Consider the following 18,420-nt stretch of genomic DNA (forward strand, 5'->3'; position numbering starts at 1 on the left):
ATAGAAAAAGCCACACTTTTACCTTTTTCCTGAAACTGAGATGATTTCTTTCAACTCTTACCTCTAAGGGCACCGAGTTCTAATAATACAATTAGTTTGTGCACTTCCCAACCAGAGGTCAGTTTCAGCCAGAAGATTCATGGATGTTCTCATGTGGCAGCCACAGTCCATTTGGCACCCTTTGTGCAGCTGCACATGAAAACGTTGCAATGACATTGAAATCAACATAGTTAGTATTTTGCAAGATAACTGCTTTTAGTTCCTCTCTTATGTTCTCTGGAACGGTGGAATCAAACACCCAGTCTTCTATTGAGGCATGTCTTCCATCCTTTTCTCTTTCAAGAAACTTTGACCATGGCTGCTTCCAGCCAAACCTCAGGAGCACATGTAGGCACAGACTGTTGTCAAGGGATTTGGTCCAAACAGGAACAAAAACTTCACATAAATATTTTGGAAATGAAGGCCATTTTCAAAGCACTCATAGCGTTCAAATCTTTCGTAAAAGGGAAAGTGCGATGGATTCAAATCGACATTGTAACAACATATTATATAAACAAACAGAGGAATAGGGTCTCTGAGATTGTGTCAAGAAGTGATCAAAATATAAATTTGGCATTAGAAGATTATGGCAGTATTACTGCAGGAAGGAAGCTGTCTACAAGGAAGTTCCTTCAACTTCAAAAGGAAAAGAATCTGTATTGGCGTAATTCTCAAAACCAAAACCCCTTTCAATGCAAAACTTCCACATTGCTACAATACCTTCTTCACTTCCCCAAGTCAAGATTAAAATCCAACTCAGTTGGGATACATCTAAGTACTATTTATTTATTGTTTATTTAAAATTTCTTACAGGCCACTTATTGTAGCCCTAAGCGGCATACAGAATAAAATATTCACAAAAAAAGAACACTAAAACATGATGACTAAAACAGATCAAAACAAATTATCAGCATATCACCCTCGTTCTGAACACCTGCCGGTATCCCGCCTTCCGCTGGTAGCAAGATTTATTAAAGGTCTTTTTCATCTTTATTCTCCTATAAGGGATCTACTAACTCAATGGGACCTAAACCTAATTTTTTTCAAGATTGATGAATCTTTCATTTGAATCTATGGTGTCTTATGATACCATATTTCTGACTTGGAAAGTTCTCTTTCTCATAGCAGTTTCTCTTCAGCTCATAGAGTAAACAGACTTTAGGCTCTAATAGCGGGAGCCCACCTCCCCCTACCCCCAAGTACAACCAAATATTTAAAAACAGAGTAGTACTAAGTTTCTACGAAAAGTAGTTTCTCAGTTCCATTTGAATCAATCTCTAGTCCTGCCATTCTTTTTCCCCAGACCTCATTCCAGTAAAGCAGAACAAGTACTCCACATCTTAGACTGCAGAAGAGCCCTGCTATTTTACTTAGAGAGGACAAAGTCTCACAGGAAATTTGAACATAAGAAGTTCCATGCTGGCTCAGACCAAGGCCCATCGAGCCCAGCATCCTGACTCCAACAGTGGCCAGTCTGAGTCGCAAGTACCTGAAAGATCCCCCATTAGTTGATCTTTTTCTTTCATCTCACTCCCAGTGATAAGCACTTGCTTTCCCAAGCCTACCTGGCTCAGGCGTTCATCCGTCATGACCCAAATAAATAAGAGTATCCAGTCAGGAAGCAGACACTTGCATCTTGACTATCTGAGAGCATTGCTTTTTGTTATAAAGATAAAGCTATAAACCTTCCCAAAAAAAAAAAAAAATCAAAGCTCATCTCATTCAAGCAAATGCAACTTCAGAAGAATTTTTCCACTCTGCCTCTATTCAGGATATCTGCAAAACAACTACTAATGTAAAAGTATGGTCTTCTGGCCATACTTTTGTCAAACATTATTGTCTAGAAAAAGACTTTTGCAGATATAGTGCCTTTGGTCAAGCAGTTCTGGAGAATCTCTTCAAATAACAGCTTCAACTCTCCCACCATTGACATACAACCATGTTGCATATTCCTCATAAGAGAACCAGAAATCTATTTTTGTAACTCTCAGCTTGGGAACCCCGACTTGTGCGGCTGAATTTGTTCCTGCTCGTCCACAGAGAAAGCAAAGTTACTAACCTGTAACAGGTGTTCTCTGTAGACAGCAGGACAAATCAGCCACACAATCCCACACTCGTCCTCTTAGGGTTCAAACTCAACTAGTGAAAAGATGTAGGACTGGTGCATGGGCTCAGATTTGTCTTTCTGAGCTCTGAGAGAGCATGTCCTTGTTGGCACCATTGGATGATGTCATCCCAGTTGTGTAGCTGATTAGTCCTGTAGTCTTTGGAGACCACCTGCTGCAAGTAAGCAACTTTGCTTTCTCTGCCAACGACTTGGCCTTTACTTACCCAGACAATGTTATCTGATAAGAGATACCATTGACCATGTTTGTAGAAATTCATTTCACAAAGTGCAATGAGAGAACGAATTAGATGTCTGTTACTTGCTAGAGAAGAAGCTGTCTGCTTTTTGCCTTTCACATGCAAGGAAATCAAATTAGATTTAGCTTTTATCTTTCTAGTTTTGCTTCCATAAAGTGATGAACCTTTCCTTATCTTGGGCTGTTAACTCTAACAGGAAAATAAAATACTACCCAATATGGTTGCCTGTCCCTGCATTTCACTCACTCACGCTCTGCTTTTTCTCCTTTGTGTCGCTGAAGGAGCCGCACCCAGCACGTCTCTCTGCAGAAGATGCTACCAAGAGGTTGGCCAAGCTGGACGCCTACTCCCCCAACGTCTTTGAGAACCTGGGAGAGCTTAAATCTTTCTTTGTTGAGGTAGGGTGACTCCTTTTCCTTTCCCCTAACCCCCTTCAGGAGTCTGAAATTTAATCGGGATACTGAGAATGCTATGACTTTTCCTTCCCATCAATGCCTCTTCTGGTACTTGTTGTATAAATTAAGGCAACAGATTACATACCTACAGTCGGCATCATAAGGCAGATCAGTGTGCTGCCACAGCAGAGGTCTTGGGTCCTTTCTGAGAGACACAGACTGCTGGAAATTATGACCCTGATGGAGACTAGCATTGTCAAAAAGATTGGGTGAGCCTGAGCTCTACTATTTTAAGTAATTGACATAAGAAACTCCATGAGGGAGCTCAAAATAGACCCTCCTCCATCCAAAGCCCACAGCCTTTTCAGAGCCAGCAGGGTTGCTAACTGGTAGGCTTTTTGCTTGTGCGTGTCTAAACTATGTGTTCCTTTTGCCATTACATAGTCAAGGCGCTGGTTTTGCTCACTTTCGTCAGTCATTTTTGTTTCCCTCTGAATTTCCAGATTTATTCCATGTTAATTTGCCCTCTAAAACAATTGACATCTGATTCCCATCAGTTACAGGGTGTACCTGGAACTCCCAGCATCACCGCAAAGGGTGTGCAGTTCTCTGCAAGTTATGATTTAGCTGAACGTAAGATGAAGCTAAAAGGAAAAGAGCCCACTGCTTTACCTGTCTATTTATCATCATCATCATCATCGTTCTTGTTTGTTTATGGCACGCTTTTCCAGCCACAGACTTCAAAGAGTGTTACGCTGGGGACCTCAGCCATCTTAGCCTCTTAACTGACCAATACTCCCCCTTTTCCCTCCCCTTCCCTTAACCTTGCTTCTTGGTAGATTTCTGTTGCATCAGTTGGCTTGTTCCACTGTGGGCAGTGGAGGGGGGAGATTTTACCCATGTTCCTCTCCCACAAACATGCACAGACACCCCAATGCAACGAGGAATACCTTCTGCAAACCTTTTTTTTTTTTTTGAACAACATAAACTTTATTGATGTAAACCCCCCACCCCCTTTGTGCACTTTGGCTACTGACTAGGGGCACATTTGGGTGCTGCAGGGCATCGGCTAGCTTGGTTTGATCCTTGGAGTTCTTTAATGGAAGGAAGCAATAGTTTAGGGGCCCACAGGGTTAGGACACGTGCACCAGATTTGGTGGGGGGGGGGAGAGAAAATCCACTGTCCACACCAGCAAGTATTGTTCAAAAATTAAAAGTGCTTACTGATGTAAAAGATGCAGTTAAATCAAAAAGACATGTGGAGGACTGTATTCAAAGGGGTTTTTCCAACTAACTTTAGGAGTTAACCGGATAATCCCAGAGTTTCGAATGCTCCACCCCCATCTAAAACTTAGCCAATGTCAGGGGCAATCAGTAGGAATGGCTGCATTTTATCTGGTTAGCATGGAATAATGATGTTGTCTGGGTAACTCTGGTCAGAAAAATTCTGTCCTAAAATTAGATGGATAACAAAAAAAAAAGAAACCAACTAGCCGCTGAGCAACGGCCAGTTTTCCTCTCCCCCCCCCTCCCCCTCCCCCTCCCCTCCCCCCACCACTGTTAGGGATAAAAAAAAAAATGTAGCTGTCGTCAAACAGGCCCATGCTCACTCCCGATATATTTTACATTTAAGATGCATCATTTTCTGTCCCCAACCTTCAAAAAAGGTTTTGTCAAAAATCCCTGCTCTCAAACCCTAAAAAGCCTCCCCAGTTCAGAACAGGAGGAGGAGACGCTGTTACCTCTTCCCACTTTGCTTAATTTTAAGTGCCAGAAGCGCCAAAAGCTAGCAGCATTTAGTATGAAATAATTCATTGCACTCGGGCAACCGTTTGACTGGTACTAGCCCAGCTACTTTTTTGAAAGTCATACCAGCTTGCGCGGAAGATGGCAGTGACAGGATTCAGTGCAGCTTGCCCAATCACCTCTTTCATGAACTGTCCTTTGCGTCTCAGGTGATAATGGACGGTGTCCCGCTAGTGAAGGTCGAGGTGCCGAAAAACCAAGCGCACTCCTTCATCACTCAGGGATCTCCAGACGTGCTGGTGAGTGTAACGGAGTCCATGCTTATTTCTTTAGAAAGTCCAGTTTCCGGTTTGCAAGGCGCTGGATGCAAGCACCGACCGTACACGAGTTAAAGAAATAAAGCCTAAAACTCATTAAGGTTAACTTTCAAAGGGTTTAACAGATAACTATGGGAGTCAGCCAGTCAAAAATCTGCTTTTAAAAATGTTCCCTCACTAACTAGCTATGTTTAACCATGCCAAGATCACAGAGGTGGTGAAAACTTGGCACACCATGAAATATTTTAGGTTGTACGGAATGTAAAAGAGTAAGAACCAGAAGCCAGGATGGCTTCTGTAATGTTCCTTGTGAATCAGTTTATGAATCAACCGTCTGCTCAACCACACTTGCAACAAGAGATCCAGAACCATACCTGTAATCTGGCTATTTGTAATGGATCACAATCTTAAGAACTCGATAGAAATAATCCTGTGCTAACAAGGTGTAAATAACCAAGTTCCTGATCAAAATACCTGGATTCCTGGCAGACTTTTGTTGTTGTTTTTTTTTTACTTGTGATTTCAGATTGTGACTTTCTGGTTCATCTCTGTTGACAGTTGTATCTGAAAACAATGGCAGTGTACAGAAATGGGGAAGAGATTGCTTTTGAAACAGATTATTAACCTAGAATTTCAGTTTATTTGAACGCCCTTGCTAAGTGCCAGTTATTGTGCAAGAGGCTTGGGTCTGATCAGGTCATATCTTCCTGTTCCTCAAGTCAGCCAGCACTGGGGTTGCTGTGGAGCAGGGGTGGGCACTTTCGGTCCTCGAGGGCCACAAACCAGTCTGGTTTTCAGGATATCCCTAATGAATATGCATGAGAGAGATTTGCATGCACTCTGCCTCAGTTGTATGCAAATCTATGTCATGCATATTCATTAGGATATCCTAAAACCTCGACAGGTTTGTGGCCCTCGAGGACTGGAATTGCCCACCCCTGCTGTGGAGGCATCGTTAACACTGGGAGTCTTGGCCCTTGTGCAGCAGGGACACCTAGTGGATGGACTCAGGGTACATATGTATCAGGTTCTGGGGGTAGACATGGTCTGTGGTCCATAGCAATATCTGGACTAGGTGAGCAGTCATAAAATAGGCACCTGTAGTCCAATACTGTGTTTCTCAAGCCAGTCCAAGAATATACTCCCTAGCCCAGTGCTTTCCAAACCTGTCCTGGGGACCCCACAGCCAACTGCATGTTCAGGATATCCGCAATGAATATGCATGAGATAAATTTGTATTTTCGTAGGTTTCCAGTGTTGGCAAATTTGTGTCATACATATTCATTGGATATCCTGAAAGCCTGACTGTATGGGGTCCTAGTGATAGGTTTGGGGGGAAACCCACCTCTATCAGAACCAGCTTCTTTTGGGCTTGTGTTTTTCAAGCTGGTGCTGGAGTACCCCATAATCAGTCTGGTTTTCATGACATCCACAAAGAATTTGCATGAGAGAGATTTTCTTGCATTGCTTCCTTTTAGAGTACTCCTGGACTGGCCTGAGAAATACTGTGTTGGGCTATGGGACCATGATCTTCATTTATAGGTAGCCAGAGTTTTTTTTCCACCTAGTCCAGCCATTACCAGGGGGCCACAGATCATGGCTCCCTCCAGAACCTTATTACATGTGCACCCTAACTCCAGCCACTAGATGTCACTGCCACACAATGGCCAAGACTCCCAGCCCTGTCCTTCAATCTCCCTCCTCTCTAGGTCACAGTGAGTGCGAATGGGTTGCTAGGAATCCACAGCTGGTTGCCGTACGACAAAAACATCTCCAATTACTTCACCTTCACCAAGGACCCCACTATCTCCAATGTCAAGTAAGCTCTGTCCTCAGTCTGTCTGTCTGTCTATGAGCATTTTAGCATAGAGGAAGGCATTCCCTTGGAGGGGATGTAGCCTTGGCAGATCTCAATGCATCCAAGAACAAGACAGGAGAGGATGATCTGAACCCGTTGGGAACCTGGAATTTTGGTGAGTTGGTTGGGGATCTAAAAGCAGAGAGGAAGGGAGGGTACTGAAAACTTTGGATACAAATTCAAATCCCCGATGCTGTGGACTTGCTTATTAGTCCCCCAGTCTGGGTCACATTAACCCCCTTGTGCCTCGATTTCTCCGGATCACTAAGAGACCGATGCAATACAGTGCACTCTGCCGAGCGCACTGTATAACCTGCACTCGGACGCGGGTTAAATAGGCGCTAATCCACTCTAACAATGGGATCAGCGCCTATTTAACGCGCATCCGACGCGGAGTGAATGCAATAGCTCTCATCACATGCAAATGCATGAGAATGAGCCTATTACTCATTGCCTCTGCATTCAAAAAAAAAGTTTGCGTCTCAGACGCACATTTTGCTCTCGGATATTAACGCCTGCCTGGAGCAGGCATTAATAGATGAGCGCATGTAAAAGAAGTACAAAAAAAGCAGAAAAAACTTCTTTTCTATACTTCTATTTTTTTTAAACCTCGGCAGACCGCCAATTTTACCGGCGTCTGTTTTCATAACCGGCAGCCGCGGTGGGGTCGCGTTAGCAAGGAGGCGCTAAGGTCGCGCAACCCCCTAATTTGTGTATAGCATGGCGCCCCCCCTTGCAGACACTGACTTTTCAGCGCCCGCTTTCCGCGCTTTTTATTGCATCGGCCCCATAGTCGGGGTGGTGGAAAAAGAAAATTGGTTCTTACCTGCTAATTTTCGTTCCTGTAGTACCACAAATCAGTGCAGACTCCTGGGTTTTGCCTCCCTGCCAGCAGATGGAGACAGAGAAAGTTTCACAGGCACCGCCTCGTAAACCGGTGTGTCATCTGCATCTCCTCAGTATTAACCAGTACCCAAGTATAAAAATCTTTAACAAAACGTTCAACCAATTAACCTTACTATATCCCCTGGATTGAGCAGAGGACAAGGAAAATCGCTAGTAAATTTATAACACTTCGTAAAAGGACTAATGGGCAACCTATGCTATTATTCAGGATTAATCAGAATTATTACAGTATACAGATCGAACAGACTCTCCAAATTCCCTCTCCCCCATCTTGCAGGACTCTGGCAGATCTGTGGTACTACAGGAACGAAAATTAGCAGGTAAGAACCAATTCTCCTTTCCCTGTAGGTACCCAGATCAGTCCAGACTCCTGGGATGTACCAAAGCTTCCCTAACTGGGGTGGGATTGTGAGAGACCACTCATAGAACGCTTTCACTAAAATTGCCGTCATCCAGGGTCTGGACATCCAATCTGTAGTATCTGGCAAAGGCATGTAAACATTTTCTAGTAGCCACCGTGCAAATCTCTTGTGGTGAAATTAGTTGGCACTCTGCCCAGGAGACTGCTTACGAAAGGGTAGAATGAGCCGTTGACCGCAACAGATATATGCGGAAACAATAGCCTCCTTCAACCAATGCACCCTCATGGCCTTTAACCCTTTTGACCCTTTTTTGCACCATTCCAAAGCACAGAAATGTGATCCGACAAACTAAAACAGTAAGTGACCTCCAGATAACTCAACAAAGCCCTTCGGACAGCCAACTGTCTTAATTCCTTTGCAAGAGGCGTACAAAACTCTAGATTTGTAAAGGCCGGAACCTCCATCAACTGAATTAGGTGGAACACTGAAATTACCTTTGGTTGAAAAGATGGGACCATCCTTAGAGAGATTCCGGAATCTGTAATCTGCAAAAAGAGTTCCCTACATGACAAAGCTTGAAGTTCAGACACTCTTCTGGATGAACAAATTGCCACCAAGAAAACAACTTTCAGAGTCAGATCTTTAATGGTGGCTCTCTTAAGAGGCTCATACGGAAGTTTGAACAAGCCCTTGAGGACCACATGAAGGTGAAAGGCGGCTCTTGGCCAGGTTCACAATCTAACCCAAGGATCTCAAGTGGTGCAGTGCCTTCACAGGATCTGGAATTCATGTTTCAATACCCATGTGGGCAAGGTCTTCCTCACGGCAGAGCAGATTCTCAAGCTACAAACACAAGTTCGGAACCTGTTGGAGACCCCAAGGTCTGTGATTACTTGCAGGTCCTCAGTTCCATGGCCTCTACTTTGGAGCTGGTCCCATGGTCCCCATATGAGACCACTACAGAAAGCTTTGCTATCCCGGTGGGATCTGATTTCAGAGCAGTTTCACCTTCTGCTACCGCTTTCAGAGGATGCCGAATGAGCCAATCGTCCAGATATGGATGAACCAGCAACCCCTCCTTTCTGAGGGCTGCTGCTACCACCACCATTGCCTAGATGAAAGTCGTCTGAGCAGTGGCTAGACCGAAGGGGAGAGCACAAAACTGAAAATGCTTTCCAAGGATCATGAACCTGAGTTATCTCTGATGATCCCGGCGAATCCCAATGTGCAAATACACCTCCGGTAGATCCAGGGAAGCCAAAAATTCCCTGCTTCGCACCTCCGCTATGACAGACCTGAGAGTCTCCATCCTGAAACGGGGAACTTTGAGGGCCACGTTCACCTTCTTCAGGTCTAGGATCAGACAAAATGTCCTTTCCTTCTTCAGCACCACAAAATAAATGGAATACCTTCCCATCCCCCACTCCTCCTGGGGGATGGGAACGATGGCCCCAGCATTCTTAGCCTTTGGATGGTCTGTTGAACGACAGGTTTCTTCACTGGCGAAGCACAGGGAGATACCATGAACAGGCTTCTTAGCAGCTGAGCAAATTCTAAAGCGTAGCCTTGTTCTATCATGCTTAGAACCCACTGGCCCAATGTAATCTTGATCCATTCCTTGTAAAAAAAAAAAAAAAAGAGTCGGCCTATCCCTCATGGCTGGGATTGAGGAGTGGGACGGCCTCGCTTGATTGTGCGGATTTGGCTCCGCTAGGCCCTTGGCCGGAGCCGTCTGTTTGCTCTATGTCCACAAAAGGACTGGGACAAGGACTGAATCCTCCCGAGGTCTGCCTCTGGCCTGTGCCTGGAACCCTGCTCTGAAGGAATCATCTTTGGCATCAAAAGCGAGAGCGAACCAGCAGAAAACTTTTTGGCCCTTTAAGTTTGTCTTCTGGTAGCTTGTGCACCTTGTTATCTTATTATCTGAGCTGCTTTATCAACTCCTTTCCAAAAAGGAGCTTTCCCTTAAAAGGGAGCGCCCCAAGCTGTGCTTTTGACGAAATGTCTGCCGACCAGTTTCACAACCACAAGAGTCTCCTAGCTGGTACTGCAGAGACCGCTGTTCTAGAAGAGATGTGAATAAGATCTTATAAAGTGTCAGCTGTGTAGGCTACCGCTGCTTCTAAGCACTCCACCTGCTTTAATTCCTGGGGTGAGAGATCCCTGGCACTCTGTAACTGTCGCACCCATCTGAGGCTTGCCCGAAGCATAAAACCTCTGCATACTGCAGCATGGATGCCCAGACCAAAGACTTCAAAAATCTTTGTGAGATGCACCTCAAGCTTCCTGTCCTGCAGATCTTTCAGAGTTGCTGCACCAGCTACTGGAATGGTGGTTCTCTTAGTAACCGCCGACACAGAAGCATCCACCTTCGACACCCTCAAGAGCTCCAGGGTCTCCTCAGACAAAGGATAAAGCTTATCCATAACCCTACTAACCTTAGGACCAGTTTCCGGAGTTTCCCACTCCCCTATCATCAATTGCTTGACCATCCTATGGAAGGGAAAAGTTCTGGCTGGGCCTCTCAAACCAGCCATGACCAATCCACTGTGTCCTGGTCCAGCTCCTCCTGCGGAACCGCTATTCCCAACTCCGTTAGGATGTGTGGAATCATAAGACCCAGCTCTTCCCTCTGAAACAAGTGGAACGATCTTAGGATCATCCCCTTCCATGGCCAGAATCTTTCCAGACTCTCCCTCCTGATCCAGGCCACTGTTGGAAAGAGAGACACCGAGGGTGACCATCTCCCGAGGGCAACCCCTGGTCGGACTCCTCCGAGGAAATTTTATCTGCAGTCCCTTGCATCGCAGGACCTCTAACCTTATGGATCCTTTTGGTCCCCAGCATCTCCGACAACCTAGGCACCTTTTTAGGTGGACCCTTCGGAGCCCTGCGTTTGGAGGAGCAACTCAGCTTGGCCTGACTGGCCAGATATGCTTTGTGCAATAAAAGAATAAAATCTGGAGAAAATTGAGAAGGAACACACAAATCCCCCTCCAGGGGATCGGAATCCCCTCCTGACTGCTCCCCTAGGGACACCCCCCCCCCCCCCCCGGGCCTCCTCGGGGCTAGAATCGGCCGGTGACAGCGCTGAACGGAGATCCTCTCCCCCTGTTGTGCTCTCCGCAGCCATGAAACTTTTCAAGATGTCCGCCATTCCCATGCTTATCAGGAATGGGTCGGCCGCTTCCTCCACCTGTCAGGGCCACGCTGCTTAGATGACGCTGCTACAGATTCCCCACGAAGGGCCCTCCCCACCGGAGAGGCAGCGGGAGCATTGCTTCCCCGTGGAGAGCCGCAAGCAGTGCTCCCCACACACAGAGCAGTGGCTTGGCACGCCTAACCGCGCAGCAGACGCCGGAGACGGTGAACGGGATCGGGAGCCGCAGGGCGATTCAGCCTGAGCGCCCTGCCTTTGTCTGGGGTGAACACTGGAAAAAAAAACAATCACCGCTTCTTTTCTTGCTTTTTTTTTTTAAACTTTACTAACAAGAAAGAAAAAGAAAAAAGTTTACTTCCCTGAAGAAGGATGGCAGAGGCTTCCCACGATCCTCGCTGAGGGGGAGGGAGCCAGACCACTGACTGCCACCCCCGGCATATCCGAAAGAGCAAATCTGGGGTCCCCAGCCCCTGCTCGTCCTTAACCTGCTCCCAGGAGGGATGGTCCCACCAGGACCTGCCAACCTCCTGGAAGGAAAGTCTGAACAAAGTCCAAGAATACCTAAGACCCGAGTACTTCTTAACTTTTTTTTTTTTTTTAAATTAGGGTACAAAACCACAGGTTTTGCACCACTTCCATCTGCGGGAGACAGAGAAATACTGAGGAGATGCAGGTAGCACACTGGTTTAAGAGGCGGTACTTGTGAAACTTTCTCTGTCTCCATCTGCTGGAAGGGAGGCAAAACCCAGGAGTCTGGACTGATCTGGGTACATACAGGGAATGTGCCTTCTTCCCAGAAATGGCTGCATGTGTGGTTATGAAGTATTAAACAGTAGAGATGAGCTTCGGGTTAGAATTTCGTGTCAAGTTTGTTTTGGGCCCCCCGCGGGATTTCGTTTTTCCCGTGGTTCGGTGTTTTTTTTTTCAGGAGCCCTGATTTTCGAGTTAGTGCGCGCTAACTTCGATAGTGCGCACTAACTCTGCCAAGTTAGTGCGCACTATCGGGAGTTAGCACTCACTAACTCCCGTTTGTGTGCACTAACCCAAAAATGAATGTTTTCCAAAATTTTGGAAAACATTCAATCGTTTTTCGATTCTCCCGAACCATTCCAAATTAGGAAATTTCAAGGGAAAAACGATTGCGCATCCCTATTAAACAGTAAAGTATCTGAGGGTCTTGTGCAGAGAAGAGACCCTATTTAAAAGCAAATTACTATTATTATTATTATTAATTATTTTCAAAGCCTGTTTAAATCAATTTTATTTTGGCTGATTATGGTCTTGAGTTCTTTTCCCCTAAGTGACCCTCACAAAAAAATTAAAACACATCCAAAAGCACTAGAAAGCACTTATGTGAAATCATTTCATGCCTTCAGCATCCAACGGTCTAGATTTGTAAAATCTATAATGATGGATTCATCTCAACAGTCAGATTTATGTTCTTAACCAACATTAAACAGTTTGAATACTACAGGGGGAGAGGAAAAGAAGGGCAGCCAGAAAATCCTAAACCAATGGTCTAGCTCCCATAAGCAGCCTTTACGGTGGCTGATGGCAAGTTGATGCATGCAAAAGGTTGGGATGATTCCACATCACTGGGCATAGGCTCAATGTGTCCTGCCTTTGGCCCCCACTGCATCTAAGCACCTGCAGCTCTGCTTTCCTTAATAAAGAGGGGCAACAAGTCTGTAGAGAGGACAGGCTGTGATGCAGATAGCTGGACGTTGAACCACTGTGCGCTTGATTTCCATGCACGGTTTTAACACTCAGATTAAAATATTTTTTAACTCCCGCTGCAATAAGCAAATGCATCGGGAATTAAAAAAAAAACAAAAAACTAGTTGCCTGTAAAATGTGTGTGCTGCACATGCCGAATGCACATTTTAACTCCGGAAAGGGGGGGGGGGAGGGGCGCCTATGACAGGCAGATCGCGCTCCAGGTAAGTGGCTGCAGCTGCCGCCACTTAACTGGATAAATTCTGGCTTATGGCATTATGACACCTGTGTAAATTGATATATTTTAGCATCATTATTTTTATGTGCCTTCCTTCAAACCGTTGTGACGGTATCCCATTTAACGACGGTATAGAAAAGATTTTAAAATAAATAAATAATCAGGCTGTCTGACAAGATTCGCTGTTGCCACTTAGCCAGATAAATCAGTCATCTGGCTAAGTAGTAGCAAACTCTTCCAGATAGTCAGATAGGTACTAACTTATCCGGCTAAGTGGCAGTGGTGAACCTCGCCAGATAGCCGGATAAGTCAGTATTTATTCGGCTAAGTTGCCACAACTCTACTTGGATAAGTCAGTACTTACACACAAAGTGTTTCTGACATATTTTTTTTTCCATTTTCTTTTCTTTTTTTATGGGTTTTAAGTGCCAGCTCAGTAGTGCTGGAAACTTAATTCCATCTCTGATCTAGGAGTTAAGTTTCTAGCACTAAGAAAATCCCAGCTGGGCCAATGCACCTCTCTGCATCAGGGGTAATGCTTTTAATGCCCTCATTTGCATGGGCTAACCGTGCAAAGGTGCTAAGCATTTTTCACAGTTTTCAATGCATAATTTGTGCTGGTAAAATTCTTTCACTCATTGGTAGTGTAAGTTTTTACCTGCAAAAAATGTGCGTTGAAGTGAGGGTAAAACCGTGCAGAAGGCACTTTATTGCATCGGCCTGTCAATGGGGGATAAAACAGACAGGGCTGGCTCGGCCTCTGTGCCATGACAAGGAGGTCTCCGATCCTGGAACCATTTAAACATCTGTAACTCCGTCCCGAGATGCTGATTTCTAATTCCAGCAATCCTTTTCCCTTTGTATTTTCTGCTTGTGTTTTTTTTAACGCCCGTCGTTATCATTGAGTGTTGTGAGGCCTGGTTTCCTGCGGTTTGATTTCGGGTGGCACCGTGCGTATGCTGAATAGGTGTGAGCAGATTTTGGGCAGTGGCTGTAAGCACTCTTCTCTTTTCTCTCTGCCAGAACCCAGCGTCTCCTCTGCGGCCCCTTCTCTCCGGGAGTCGAGCTGTCCTCCAAGACCCTGACTGTGTCTCATGACGGGAAGCTGCTATTCAGTGGGGGTCACTGGGATAACAGCCTGCGGGTCACCTCCCTCAGCAAGGGGAAGGTGATAGGACACATCATCAGGCACATAGGTATGATCCCGAAAAGGGGGTACAGGGCCCTCCCCCCCAACCTACCCACCCCAGGTATCGGATTCAGCCCCCCCCCCCCCCACACACACACACATTTCCTCCAACGCTGGGCTTCTCTACTTATGCTAAAGCTGTGATTAAATGTTGCCGTGAGTAGGGCAGTCTGTCAGCGAAATGCCAGGAAACGGGCAGGACTGGCCTGCTGCCATTATTTAATCCTCCTTGAGGACCTCGTGCACAATAGTGTCTCCTCAGGGAAAATGGCAACAGAAGAGCTGTGGCAGCCCAGTCACCAGCCTCTCAGGCTTAGAGCCTTAAGTAACAAAAAACAAAACAAAAAAAAAAAGGGCTGTGTCACGAGAGCTATTGCTGTTCCTCCCTTCACTATCTCCATTTGCCCCTTTCCCCTTCCTGTTATCTGCTCCACCTCTTTCCCTCTGTCATCCTGAGGCATAATCCTTCTCCTTTCCCTTTTTCGCATCTCTGGTCTCTTAATATATTTTTTCTCGGGCCGGAGGTGGGGTGGGGGGGGGGGAGGAGGTACAGTTTCACCACTGGACTTGTACACGAACCGCCAGCGGGCCATATGTATCCCTGGGATATGTAGTTCCCTTTTTTCTTCTGAGACTAAACAGGACTGCAGATGCCCTGCATGCGCTGGGATAGGTTCCGTGTCTGCCGGTCACCAGTGCTCTGGTTCCCTGCAGCAGCGCAGGGATAGATTGCTGCAGCTCAGGTTTTGAAATCCTGTCGCTTGTATGCATCCAATTGCACGCTGCTCTGCGTTAATTAGCGTACACCAGAAGCCAATTTTACTGAAAACCCTCATCTGAAATATTTTCCGGAAATAAAACAGTTCTGCGATTTTTGCTGTGTGTATCTGAATAATTTGCCGTCTTTCGTTATTTTGAGGTCCACGTTCAAAAGCCATTTACACGGATAGCGAAATAGTTATCTGTCTGCATGGCCTATTTGGCTATATTCAGCCTTATGAGTTAGCCAGCTAGAATGTAGCCAGATAAGTTAGGGGTGTTCCAGGGGCGTAACTGGGAGGAGTTGAGTTAACCAGCTAACTCCAAAATTGAGTTAACCGGATGACTTAGCCAACTAAGGGGTTGATTTTAAAAACAGCACGCGGCCTTCCATGTGCGCACGGTTCCCGATCTGATGGCCGCACGCACATGCATGCCGGATTTCAAAATCCACGTGCACAGGGGAGCAAATTTTCGTTAAATACGCACTGAGACACCATCGGGCCTTCCCCAGCTCCCTCCCAGTCCGCTCCAATTAAGGAGCGGACTGGGAGGGAACTTTCCTACCCACCCACCCCCTACCCCCCACCTAAACTTCCTTCCTCTTCCCCTCTCCTCCCCACCCACTAAACCTAACCTACCTTGCCCAAATTTTTTTATTTTATTACTTACTGCTTTTCTGGAGCAGCGGTAATCTCTGCGCGCCGGCCCCCTGCCAGCGCGTGCTTTCCCGGAACAGCAGCTAATGGCCGCTGTCCCAGCCGGCTCCCTTCCCACCCCTCCCCGCCTATACCACGCCCATGGCCCACCCCTTTTTTAGTGCCCAGCATGTGTGCGCGTATTGGTGGTTACACACGTGGCCGGGCCCGTTAGAAAATGCGCGCGGCATGCACAGGGCCCGGCTGCGCACGTAACTGCCGGTGTTTGAGCGCGTGGCCCTTTGAAAATTAGGCCTTTAGTCTGGTTGAGTCAAAGAGCTGTCCTAAACTTAGCCGGCTACCTCTTACGATAGCTGGCTATATCCAGTAGAGCGGCTGCACTGTGGAATATGCGGCTAACTTTGCTATCCAGACTGTCTGACTATAGACATCTTTGTTCCTTTCACTTTTACAATTCATTCTTCCTTTTGTATATTACTTCTCATTTCTTTTTCTTTCTCTACTGCCTTTCTCCATTCTCCCTCCCCTTCCAGAGGTTTCTCTCTTCCTTCCCATCTGTCCCCGGCCCCCCCCCCCCACCCCCCCCACTGGTCTATTCTTGTCTCCTTCCTCCAGTCTCTCCCCTTCTTCACTTGCCTCTTCTCCCATCCCTCCATGCTGTCATCTCTTCCTCTTTCCCCGTATTTTGTCCTCTCCTCTTGGTTTTTCTAGAGACTCCCCCCACCTCCCAAATGCAGATGCCACTGCTTTCATTATCCAGGTTCTTGTTTTGCCACTTTTTCACCCCCTGCCTCTCTCTCGCTATCTGCTGGTTCTGCTGCCTTCCTCTTTCATTCCCTTTCATTCGTTTCTTCTCTCCCTGCCGACACTCACTGCTTCCTTTTCCCTATCTAGTCAAGTGCCCCCTCATAAGAACATAAGAACATGCCATACTGGGTCAGACCAAGGGTCCATCGAGCCCAGCATCCTGTATCCAGCAGTGGCCAATCCAAGTCACAAGTACCTGGCAAGTACCCAAGCATTAAATGAATAGATCCCACGCCTCCAGTCCTTATTGATAAATAGCAGTTCCCTGTACGTACCCAGATCAGTCCAGACTCCTGACTCCTGGGTTTTGCCTCCCTTCCAGCAGATGGGAGACAGAGAAAGTTTTATTGATAGTTGCATATAACCTGGTGTGCCACCTGCAGTCCCTCAGTATTTCTCTGTCTCCAGAAGATGGTAGATGAGCAAAACCTGCAGTCTGGACTTAGTTTAATAAAAAAAAAAAAAAAGAAGAAGAAGAGTTGGTGATTCCTCCCAGGAGGTTGGCAGGCTCTGCTGGGGCTATCCCTCTTGAGGTGGACGAGTTGAGGGCCCTTAGTTCGCTCGGTCCTTAATCACCTGGGAGTTGAAAGCTGGTAGTTCCTGCTCCCTTTTCTCCAGGAGAATCAAAGGAGCCTGCTACCGATCTTCAGCACAGGGAAGTGTGCCTTTTGTCTTGTTGTATCTTTGCTGGCTGGTTTGGTTAAAATTTAAAAAAACAAAAAGCAGCTGCAGAAGAAACATTTCAGGAGAGAACGAGGCTCTCCCTTTTCGATGTAGTGTGCGGCTCACGCTGAGTGGGGCTCAGTGTTAACAAACTCAGCCCCTTGCTCCTTTTTCCTCCGGTGTCTATCTCCTGCGGCCGACCGCTTTAAGAGCATGCCACCATGGCGCTAAATGTGCAGGCTGTGGTGATTCGTGCGCAACGGCTGCTGCTTTCGGTGCCTCCCGGAGGGAGAGGGCAGTTTGGGTTTGTCCATGGGGGAGGGGGGTCTGAGTGGCAGCGCAAGTCGGGAGGACTTTGCAGGGGCCGCAGGAAGCCTCGGACCCGTTCCCCTTCAGTGCGGGAGCGGCGGCTATCTTGGCCACATTCGTGGGGCGGCAGGCTGCTGCTATTGAAGCCGTGAAGGGGGAGGGGGATTTCCCTCCTTCACTATCCTCAGCTGATTTGGGCCCCGAACAGACCTGGGGGGCCCTTGGGGGTAGGGTGGGGGTGGCAATCACCTCCTGGGAGAGGTTTTAGATAGTTCTACCTATTTTTCGACGGATTTTGTAATGTTAATGCAAATGGATTATCTGGCCCGCGGGGCAGCAGGGGCCCATGCATGGAACTTCTGCTGGGTCTCGGCTCAGGAAGAAATCCAGAACCACAGGGAGGCTGTGGGTATCGGGGTTTGCTGAGCCCTTGGGGGAGCCCTCACAGCATGCCGGGGTGGACGATCTATCAGAGGATCCTGGGGTCAGTATTCTGGCTGGTTCTGGTCCTCCTCAGCAGATCCTCTTCTTGGGGGGGGGGGGGGGGTTTGGGATTCCAAAGAGCAGGGGGAAGGCCCGCCTGTGGACAGTAATGATCCGAGGGTGGTGCATCTGTTCCACAGGGAGGAGTTGGAGTTCCTGAACCCCCATGTTTTGGGGGAACTAGGAATAAAGCTTCTGGAAAAAAGATCCGATCAGGAGGATGTGGACCCAGTCATGGTTGGCTTACAGGACCCAGCAGAGACTTTTCCTGTTCACAAGTCTGTCAAGAAGTTGAAGGTCAGGGAGTGGGATACTCCGGAGACCAGCCTGAAGGTGGGCTGGGCAAAGGATAAGTTATATCCTTTGCCCGAGGACATTCTGGAGCTCTTGTGAGTTCCAAAGGTGGATGTCTACATGTCGGCTGTAACAAAGGAAACAACGACTTTGGTA

At 46.9% G+C, this 18,420-nt stretch overlaps 1 protein-coding gene across 4 annotated transcripts in view; it reads left to right on the forward strand.

The window, feature by feature from the left end:
* Window positions 1–18,420, forward strand: part of NBEAL2 (neurobeachin like 2) — a 528,491-nt gene that overhangs the window by 472,310 nt on the left and 37,761 nt on the right. For all 4 annotated transcript variants that reach the window (XM_029588231.1, XM_029588232.1, XM_029588229.1 and 1 more), the window contains 4 exons: window positions 2,685–2,801; window positions 4,754–4,843; window positions 6,571–6,680; window positions 14,125–14,297. In XM_029588231.1, the coding sequence (XP_029444091.1) occupies window positions 2,685–2,801; window positions 4,754–4,843; window positions 6,571–6,680; window positions 14,125–14,297 (490 nt within the window). The remainder of the gene's footprint in view (window positions 1–2,684; window positions 2,802–4,753; window positions 4,844–6,570; window positions 6,681–14,124; window positions 14,298–18,420) is intronic.

This window comes from Rhinatrema bivittatum, chromosome 2 (assembly GCF_901001135.1).
Source record: "Rhinatrema bivittatum chromosome 2, aRhiBiv1.1, whole genome shotgun sequence".
Lineage (NCBI taxonomy): Eukaryota > Metazoa > Chordata > Amphibia > Gymnophiona > Rhinatrematidae > Rhinatrema > Rhinatrema bivittatum.